Genomic DNA, 10,154 nt, shown 5'->3' with positions numbered 1-10,154 from the left:
AAAGAGGAAGGGAAAAGGAGAAGGAAGGAAGGGGACGCCCCCCTTCCCTAGTCCAATTCGGACCAGACCAAGGGGAGGGGTGCGGCCACCCTCGAGGCCCTTTTCCTTCTTTCCCGTATGGCCCAGTAAGGCCCAATACATATTCCCGTAACTCTCCGGTACTCCGAAAAATACCCGAATCACTCGGAACCTTTCTGATGTCCGAATATAGTCGTCCAATATATCGATCTTTACGTATCGACCATTTCGAGACTCCTCGTCATGTCCCCGATCTCATCCGGGACTCCGAACTCCTTCGGTACATCAAAACTCATAAACTCATAATATAACTGTCATCGAAACCTTAAGCGTGCGGACCCTACGGGTTCGAGAATAATGTAGACATGACCGAGACACGTCTCCGGTCAATAACCAATAGCGGAACCTGGATGCTCATATTGGCTCCCACATATTCTACGAAGATCTTTATCGGTCAGACCGCATAACAACATACGTTGTTCCCTTTGTCACCGGTATGTTACTTGCCCGAGATTCGATCGTCGGTATCTCAATACCTAGTTCAATCTCGTTACCGGCAAGTCTCTTTACTCGTTTCGTAATACATCATCCTGTAACTAACTCATTAGTTGCAATGCTTGCAAGGCTTAAGTGATGTGCATTACCGAGAGGGCCCAGAGATACCTCTGCGACAATCGGAGTGACAAATCCTAATCTCGAAATACGCCAACCCAACAAGTACCTTCGGAGAACCTGTAGAGCACCTTTATAATCACCCAGTTACGTTGTGACGTTTGGTGGCACACAAAGTGTTCCTCCGGTAAACGGGAGTTGCCTAATCTCATAGTCATAGGAACATGTATAAGTCATGAAGAAAGCAATAGCAACAAACTAAACGATCAAGTGCTATGCTAACGGAATGGGTCAAGTCAATCACATCATTCTCCTAATGATGTGATCCCGTTAATCAAATGACAACTCATGTCTATGGTTAGGAAACATAACCATCTTTGATCAACGAGCTAGTCAACTAGAGGCACACTAGTGACACTTTGTTTGTCTATGTATTCACACATGTATTATGTTTTCGGTTAATACAATTCTAGCATGAATAATAAACATTTATCATGATATAAGGAAATAAATAATAACTTTATTATTGCCTCTAGGGCATATTTCCTTCATAGGCATCGTGTGAGACCAGGTCCATGTGCGGCTCCAACGCCGTGGAATCTGCGGCCTCCGTGGTGGGGTTAATTCTCCCGTCTTTGGATGGCGCGGCCTACTCCGACTCTAGGGCCAGAGCGGTTACATGAGCGATCTCCTGGATGCGGCCTGATGACAGATTAAGGTCATGATCATCGGGGTGACCAGGAGCGGCTACCGCGGTATCGAATCCAGCGAAGATTAAGTCTCCATGGATGTCCACGACTCAGTTCAAGCTCACGAATCTGACCTGATGGCCAGGGGCGTAGCTTTCGATCTGCTCCAGATGGCCAAACGAGTTGGCCCGCAGTGCGAAGCCGCCGAACACGAAGATCTGCCCGGGGAGGAAAGTTTCTCCGCAGACAACGTCATTTTTTACGATTGAAGGGGCCATCAAACCTTTCAGCGACAGCATAGAGGAACTCTCAATGCAAGCACCAATGTCGGTGTCAAAACTGGCGGATCTCGTGTAGGGGGTCCCGAACTATGCGTCTAAGGTTGATGGTAATATGAGACAAGGGACACAATGTTTACCTAGGTTCGGGCCCTCTCTATGGAGGTAATACCCTACTTCCTGCTTGATTGATCTTGATGAATATGAGTATTACAAGAGTTTATCTACCACGAGATCATAATGGCTAAACCCTAGAAGTCTAGCCTGTATGACTACAATATTGAGTATATCCTTTCTGGACTACACCCTCCGGTTTATATAGACACCGGGGGGATCTAGGGTTACATAGAGTCGGTTACATAAGATGGAATCTTCATAGTTGTTCGCCAAGCTTGCCTTCCACGCCAAGGAGAGTCTTATCCAGACACGGGTACAGTCTTCGGTCTTCATATCTTCACAGCCCATCAGTCTGGCCCATAGATAACAGGCCGGACGCCCGAGGACCCCTTAGTCCAGGACTCCCTCACCCTCTCCCTCTCCTTCCTTCTTCTCCTACTTGGACTAGGAACGGGGGGGGGATCCCTACTTGGAGTAGGATTTCCCCTCCTTTATATACGGGGGAGGGGGCACCCCATAGACACACAAGTTGATCTTTAGCCGTGTGCAGTGCCCCCCTCCACAGTTTTACAACTCGGTCATATTGTCGTAGTGCTTAGGCGAAGCCCTGCGTCCGTAACTTCATCATCACCGTCAACACACCGCCGTGTTGATGTAACTCACCCTCGGCCTCAGCCGGATCAAGAGTTCATCGAGCTGAACGCGTGTAGATCGCGGAGGTGCCGTGCGTTCGGTACTTGATCGGTTGGATCGCGAAGACGTTTGACTACATCAACCGCGTTACTAAACGCTTCCGCTTTCGGTCTATGAGGGTACGTAGACACACTCTCCCTTCTCGTTGCTATACATCTCCTAGATAGATCTTGCGTGATCGTAGGAATTTTTTTGAAATACTGCGTACCCCTACACGCACGGCCGCCCGATACCTCCTCCCGCCCTCCCGAGCTCGCGTGCCGGCGCCGCTACTGCTGCGGCGGAGGGGCTCGTACCAACGCTGCATGCCGCACGCGCGCAACGAGCTCCGTAGCTTCCGCTCCTGCCTCCGGTGGATGTGCGTTGACCACTCGGACGGCTCCAGCGCCGCGGCCTCATGGCTCGTCTTCTTCGTCCTCGCAGTGGTCGTCCCCGTGGCCGCGCGCGTCGCCATGCAGCTTCGTACTGCTGAACGCGGGCGCGGACGCCGGCTCCAGTCCAGGGGCGCGCCGAGGCCGCCGTTGGGAAGCGCGACTGGGCGCCATACTCGCGTCGCCATCCCGCGTCGCCTCGACCCGCCCGGTGAGGTAGTCGTACCGCTTGACACGGGCGTGGACGCCGGCTCCAGTCCAGGGGCGCGCCGAGGGCGCCGTTGGGAAGCGCGGCTGGGTGCCGTCCTCGCGGCCGGACGCGGGGGCGGCGGTGACGAGCGACTGATGCGCGGACATGATGGCGAACAGGACGAGGCGAGGCAGCCTGCGGGCGCCCCCGCCGTGCGCGGTCGTCGTCTTCTCCATGGTCACCCACGAGTCACGTCGGCGTCCACGCTCGTCGGGGTCTTCACCGGGCATGCGGGGCATGAGGATGAAGCGGCGGCGGTCGTTCTCGGTGGGCACGTGTGCATTGGGTTCATCGGCTGGGTGGGGGGCCGGCTGGAAAATTTGTCCGTCGGGGCAACCCCAACGGCTGGAGATGCTCTAATTCCTCTGTCCCATAATAGTACTAAGCAGCAAGTGCGGTAAGCCATTTCACAGAAACATAAACAGAAAGAGTATACATGCATTCTCCAAAAATTAACTAAGGAGGTGTTTGGTTCGCTCCATTTTACCCGTTATCTGATTACATCGTTATTTGATTTCGTTAATCGTGTTTGGTTAGCTGGGCCCGGTAACAAATACCGCCGTAACTGTTTATAGCCCAGCTCAACTCTGATTCCGCCCAACCCCAGCCATAAATAGGTCCCGTTACCAACTATGCCTCGAACCCTCTGCCCTAGTTGCAACTGCGGAGGCCACGTCCCGCTTCTGGTGCTGGCCCGGCGGGGGCGCAGAAGACATACGAGGCGGCGCAGGTGGGCGGGGGGGAGCACGTCGTGGCCGATGGGGAGGCCGATGCAGCGGCCGGCGAGTTAGTTGCTGATAGCGGAGTGACCGGAGATGCCTTGCAGCCTCAGCTTCGTGAGTGGCCGGAGGAAGCTGGCCTTGTTGTAGGTCGGGTGGGTGCTTCCGCCGGCGGCCGGCGACGCCGGCGAAGAAGAAGCGACCACCATCTGCCCTGTCTGCTCTCTTTCTTCTCTTCCATTTTCTGCCACCGGCGGCCAAAGCAAGGACAACACTCGATTCCTTTACTGGCATGAACCAAACAGGACAGAGAATTATCTGTTACGTGATTCCAGCGTGATTTAATTCCCTTACCATTTCCATTACCACACTCTGAAACAAACACCTCCTAAGGTACACCACCAAGGAAGACGGTGAGCGTCCATGGATTTGCGTGTCATGCGTATGGCTGGTGCTCTGAAAGGAAAAACGATCGCGTGGGCCAACCTGTCAGTCACCCAAATACTTTCTAACTCGATCAGGAAAAGACTACGCGCACACGTCAAACTGTCCCACACGACCGTCACCTACTCCCCGGCCCTCCACGCGACCGTCCACCCCGCGTCGTCTCCGGCCACCGCCGCCCGCGGAAACCCTACACCCCGCCCGCCATGGCGGATCCGCCGTCCGTGGCCGCCATCGCCTCGCCGCAGCCCGACCAGCTCGGCGGCTCAGCCTCCGCCCCGCAAAACTCCAACCCTAACTCCCTCCTGTCCCCCCAAATCCCCCCCTCCCCCACCGTCTCCGACCTCTCCGTCATCTCCTCCCCGCAGCTCGATCCAGCCGCGGCAGCTGCGGGAGGAGGGTCCGCGGACTTCCCGCCTCGTCCGCAGCAGTTGCAGGCGCCTTCGCCCACGCAGGCAGTGGCCGGCGCCGGAGGCTACGGCCAGATCCAGCGCTCGGGTTCGGCTTCCCGCCTCGCCGCTGCCAGCCAGCTTCCACAATACTCCGCGGCAACGGCTAGGATGTACGGAGGGCAGATGAGCTTCTCAGGTGGCGGAGCGCAGCTGGGGCAGCAGCAGCAGCAGCAGCTAGCGGCCCGCGCGGCAATGCTTGGTCAGGGGCAGCTCGGGATGATGCAAGGGCAGGGCAGCGCGGCTTCTGCTGCACACTACGGGCTCCAGTCACAGATGATGGCACAGGTGAAGTTGGGGTTTGGGGCATAAGTAATCTGAATATCACACATTAGCCTTATCATGCATAAATGCCACTTGTAAAAAGAGGGAAAACTACGCCTTTAATTACAAATCATTTTTTTCTCGGAAGATCACGATTAATTGTGGTTAGACATTGCTTGTTTTCTTATCACTGCATTTGTGTAACATTCATACATGGAGGCAGTTTTTTTATCATCTTATAGGGAATCTATCCAAATGTCTGGATAAAATTAAATGTGCAGGAATAGAATTGAAAATCATATAGCTATTTAAGTGTGATGTGAGTCTGGTTAAAACTTTTTAGTGTACTTGTCGGCATCTGCCTCCAAAAATACCACGATGTACAACCGTGTTGTATTTGATAAGTAAATAGTATATTATAATAGAAACTATTAATCAAAGTTGTATTTTGAAGATTGTGTCGGTGTCCAGAACGACAGCTTTTAGAGGACCAGATGGGGTAAAAATAAATGGTTCATGGATCCGGAATTTTGAATTCGTTTGTAGTCATTTGTTGCTCCCATGGCATGGAGAGAGGGAAGGATGTCACCTATTGGGTGCGATGGTGCATTGCAATTGCAAATTAAATAGAAGTGAACATCTCGTTTACACCTAGAATCTCCTGGCAACTCATTCGAATAGTAAATGTTGGTCATTATGCTTGTAAGAATTCAAGACTAGATGCTCATAAATAAATAAATAAAGACCAAATTTCTAGCCCCAGAGTAAGGTCTTCCATTTTTTAACACTTGTATTTTTTAACACTTGTCTTTGCTGTCTACCTGCAGCTGGTTATAACTTGTAAGCCTTGCAGTGTAATTAACCTTTCCTGTTACTGCAGCCAAGGCAAAAAGGCATGGTACAAGGTGCACAATTTAATACTGCCAACGCAGCTCAAGCGTTGCAAGGGATGCAATCCATGGGAGTCATGGGTACTTTGGGGATGAACCAGATGAGACCAAATGGAACTATTCCATATGCTCAACAACGCTTTGCCCAGGCCCAAATGAGGCCGCAGCAAGCGTCGCAGCAAGCTGCACTATCTCCGCAGGTACCTCTAATGACTTTTGATCTGTATAAGCGAAAGAAATTATCTTTGGTTCCCTTGCATTCTTTTCTCAAGTATGTTGGGTGTAATATCTGTCCATGGCCTCGTGGTGGTTCTAGTGTTTGGATGCTATGATTAAGCAAAAGGTTCTTCTTGGAAGATCGTCCGAGGCAATAACCAATATCTCTGCCGCATTTTATTCTGTGTTACGGGGCAATATGAAATTCTTATGGCACAAGGAATGAACCAAACAGAAGTTGAGATATTGTGTGTGCTTACTCATGTTTTTTGTTGCTCCATGTTACATGAGTACGAATTCTCATAGCCAGGGTTTATCTCATCTGCTATCCACATGTTGCATGCTGCCATAGTCACTTGTTTATCTCGGTTTTGCAAAGGCTTTCATATTATGCGGTAGTTTCTTTTTGCCAAGGACCACAACCTAAATTTGATATCGGTCCATTTATCAGAAGGGGGTTGCTCAAGGCTTGTCGAGAACAGCATCGATCACAGGATTAAACTCACAACTGCCTGGAGTGTCACAAAATGGGCAGATGATGCAAATGTCACCTTCGCAACAACAGCAGCAGTGGTTGAAGCAAATGCAATCATCTTTGGCCTCGCCATCTCAACATCAAATTCAGCAGCAGCACAGGATGCTATTGATGCAACAACTTCAGAAAACAGGACTGACTCCACACCAGATTGCACAAGCCCAACAACAGCATCCACCACATCTCAATGCCCAGCAGTTGATGCAACAGCAGCACATTATGCAGCAGCTTCAGCAGCAGCAACAGCAACAATCTCCAAGGATGTCAGCATCTGGCTCCCAGAAGTCTGCAAACTTGACAGGATCACAGCCGGGCACGCCTTTGTCAGGGGGGACTATGGCTGGTGGAAGTGGAAGTCAAGGAGCAGAAGGAACTAACCAACTTCTTGGGAAGAGAAAAATACAAGACTTGGTTGCACAGGTAATTAACGGCTTCCCCTTTTCTGGGAACATGCATTTTAGCTTATATATTGTTGGCGAGATGTGATTAATGTTTTCAGGGAAAATGCATGTTCAGTTTGTGGCTGACTGTACTCTGGTCCGTCTTTGAATTTGAAATCCTTATTTCAGGTGGATCCCCTCGGCAAACTTGATCCAGAAGTGGAAGATTTGGTTTTAGAGATTGCTGATGACTTCATTGAATCGGTATTGTTCATTCTTTGTAGATCGTCCCGTATTCGATTCAGAGTTATAGTAGTGTTTTCTTTTGGTTTTGGTCATAATTATCTGCTGGAGAATCTTGTGATTTGCCTGACTTGGGTTTGTCACTAGGTGACTGCATTTGCGTGTACCCTGGCAAAGCACAGGAAGTCATCCGTTCTGGAAGCCAAGGATGTGTTGCTGCACTTACGTATGCTCCCTCTCTCTCTCTCTCTCTCTCTCTCTCTCTCTCTCTTTCATGTGGTGCAAGCAATTTTTTGTGCTTATATATTCAGTATTGATTTCATGCAGAGAGAAATTGGCATCTGACAGTTCCTGGTTTTTCCAAGGAAGACAAGAATCCACAGAGAAATTATGTAAGATGAAGGGTATTTTGCCATTACTTATGTTCTATATGGAATCGCCACGATGCTGTTATCCCGTTATATTCAGTACGTATGCATTTGTGCTATGCACAAATCCCACTGAACTCTACTGGCCATGGCACTGTCCTGACTATTTCAGTAAATTTGCTGTATGTTTGGGGCTTTTCCAGCTTTCGAAGTTGACAAGCCGGTAGTCTATTTCATAACACTTCTGCTTAATGTTTTGAGGCTGGCCGAGATTTCGCACAAGTTGACAAGCAGCCACTACAGTACAAACAGTTAGTACCTGATGGAGTTTCAGCCTCCATTGACTATGTTAATCTGCTCATTTTGTGGCCATGGCTGAAAACTGAAATAGTCTTTGCTCTTTTAACATGGAAAAAACATTAACTTTCATGTGTGCGGTGCATTTTTTGAAATGAATGTGCCTTCTTCGTAATCGCTTTTACTTGCATCCGCGCCTCTGCTTTTAACATACACAAACAAAAGGTTGACTGGATTGTAGAACTGCAACAGGTAAAGGCAGTAGTGGATCCCCAACAGCCAGAGTGTGACGCTGCTGGAGTTAGAAGCGCAAGCAATAAATTAGTTGCTAATAATTCAATTGCCAACCATCAGACAAGAGGTCCGGTTGCAGATCCTTCACCAACATCTACAGTGGGTCCTCTGTCAAAAGTTCCCCGTTTCTGAGCTCTGTGCTGTTCCCCTCGGTGGAAGGTAATTTCAAGTCCACTGTTTCGGCAGATAAACCTGTTTTTATTCTTGTTTTAACACTGCTGGTAAGCCCGAACAATCTTTAATGGTTGGGAGATATGGGTTATAACAATCTATTGAGAGCCTTCTGGTAGGATGACCGTGGAAATCTCTGCTGCAATCACACGTTATGTCACATCTGGAATATTACTAGATGCCACCAATTGGTGCATAATTGATTAATCCATGTCTGAACAAATACCCCTGACTACCTAGAGTTCCATTCAGTGGTAGTGATATTAGCATGATCGTGCAATGAAGACCTTCTATTCTCACCATGTTCTTACAATCTCAAATAATTAGCACACACAGCAAAAATCTTCCGCTCTTGCATATATTCTTCCTTGGGCTTGTTGTATCGCACGATGTTGCATCATTCTGCTCGCGTCTGACCAGTTGAAATTGTCAGTGCAGGCTCTAGGACATACAACTCACCAATGGTCTAACTCAAGGGACGGAAGCACAGTGGATATACGAGCATCTGCGGACAAAACGATGGCCGATCGTTTACCTGTCCAAACCGGATGCTTGTCTCAAAGTCGAAGGAAAAAAAAAACAGTTGCTAGCTGACTGGGTCATTCGCAACGGGCAATTGCATGAGTCGCCTGTAACCTTGTTATCCATGAATCTTTGTAGCTCCCCCTCTTCGTTGTACATAGCGTTTTGCAAACGGGGCAGCCCCTTCTTTTTCCGTTTTGAAAAAGCTTTTATGCAGACATGGAGGCTATACATATATATATTCGTGTGCTATGCTGTTGCCGCGTGCCGCAAGGAAACTAGCAAGTTTGTGCAAATACTACAAACTTGCTGTGTGCTATCAGGCATTAATCCTCATTGCTGCCTTTCCAGTGGTGGGTGGTAGGTGAGACAGATATTTGTGCAAATACTACAGGTAGATGGTTTACTGAATTTTTGTAGCTGCAAGAGCTTGAGCAATGGCAGGTTGGTCTAAAGCTCATGGTAGTACACACGACTTTATACAGAAATAAGAGGAAACATGGCGGCATCTTCAGCTCTGCCGGCTATTTGCTTCACTATGAGAAAAAGAAACAAATCATGTTTAGAAAGCACATTCATTTCTGGCTTCAAGATTGAACCGATGGCCAATCTTACACGGGCGTATTTACAATCAACCCTTGTGATTACACATCTCCTGTTTGTGCTCATCATGCAGCTAGGGCGGTGATATATACCTCTTTGTCTGGTCCTGAGTTCCAAACCGATGGCTGGAGCTGGTGGGATCTGGATAAATTTTCTTATAACATCTTAAGAACGTGTAGAATTTCCTGTTGCCAAGTTGGAAATGGCAATTTTGGAAGGGAATCGAAGTGTCATATAGTAATATCCAATTATCTCTGCTTTGCTCCATCCATTTTGTCCGAAGTTTGCACTCAAGGAGATATTACCTGAGTATCCAACCCGTAAAAAAAAAAAAAAAAAAAAAAACCTGAGTATCCTCTCAACCTGAACATCTGCCTACTCTTCTCATCCTTAACAACAGCTTACAATTTTAGCTATCCAGGTAAACTAAGCACCCTTACAGCAAAACTATAATGCTACGTTAGTTTCAGAGATCTGAAGTGAGCTCCAGAGAAAAACGGCTCAAACTAACAAAGCTTTTTTCTTTTGGTTTGGTTGGGGTGCGCCGGGCCCAGGCAGCAGTGCAACGCCTGGGCGACACGTGAAAGCCCCAATGGCAAGCCATTATGGTGGACCCTCCCTCACAAAAAATAAATTTAATATCATTGTGGGCACATGGCCCACATATCAGATATTAAACTGATAAGAACAGATACTACACTTGATCTTAGCCAAAAGGCCGAGAAAGGTAT

General features: G+C 48.6%; 1 protein-coding gene and 1 non-coding gene across 5 annotated transcripts; one reads left to right on the top strand and one right to left on the bottom strand.

Moving 5' to 3' along the window:
- Positions 1-4,281: 4,281 nt before the first annotated feature.
- LOC123062588 (transcription initiation factor TFIID subunit 12b) lies at positions 4,282-9,075 on the top strand. 4 transcript variants are annotated; one of them, XR_006429794.1, is made up of 8 exons: positions 4,282-4,928; positions 5,785-5,994; positions 6,462-6,965; positions 7,115-7,189; positions 7,316-7,394; positions 7,496-7,560; positions 8,075-8,286; positions 8,737-9,075. XR_006429794.1 is itself a non-coding variant. In XM_044486167.1 (8 exons), the coding sequence occupies exons 1-7, from the start codon at positions 4,398-4,400 to the stop codon at positions 8,257-8,259; spliced, it is 1,638 nt and encodes a 545-aa protein (XP_044342102.1). In that variant the 5' UTR covers positions 4,282-4,397; the 3' UTR covers positions 8,260-8,286; positions 8,732-9,075. The 4 variants fall into 4 exon arrangements, 2 of the variants coding, with proteins under 2 accessions (XP_044342102.1, XP_044342101.1); XR_006429795.1 differs by having other exon boundaries at positions 8,732-9,075; XM_044486167.1 differs by having other exon boundaries at positions 8,086-8,286; positions 8,732-9,075.
- Positions 9,076-9,957: 882 nt separating this feature from the next.
- LOC123063942 (U2 spliceosomal RNA) lies at positions 9,958-10,154 on the bottom strand. The gene has a single exon (XR_006430636.1). It is a non-coding gene; the product is annotated as a U2 spliceosomal RNA (small nuclear RNA).

Source organism: Triticum aestivum, chromosome 3A (genome assembly GCF_018294505.1).
Source record: "Triticum aestivum cultivar Chinese Spring chromosome 3A, IWGSC CS RefSeq v2.1, whole genome shotgun sequence".
NCBI lineage: Eukaryota > Viridiplantae > Streptophyta > Magnoliopsida > Poales > Poaceae > Triticum > Triticum aestivum.
Note: the sequence above shows the minus strand (reverse complement) of the source record. Positions and strands in the feature narration are given on the sequence as shown.

What these genes read in the sequence shown, in the direction of transcription:
- LOC123062588 (XM_044486167.1), top strand. Translation starts at nt 4,398, where the DNA reads ATGGCGGATCCGCCGTCCGTGGCCGCCATCGCCTCGCCGCAGCCCGAC. An exon ending in AAGCTGCACTATCTCCGCAG is followed by an intron (nt 5,995 to 6,461) that starts GTACCTCTAATG and finishes TCCATTTATCAG; the next exon opens with AAGGGGGTTGCTCAAGGCTT. An exon ending in GGATGTGTTGCTGCACTTAC is followed by an intron (nt 7,395 to 7,495) that starts GTATGCTCCCTC and finishes GATTTCATGCAG; the next exon opens with AGAGAAATTGGCATCTGACA.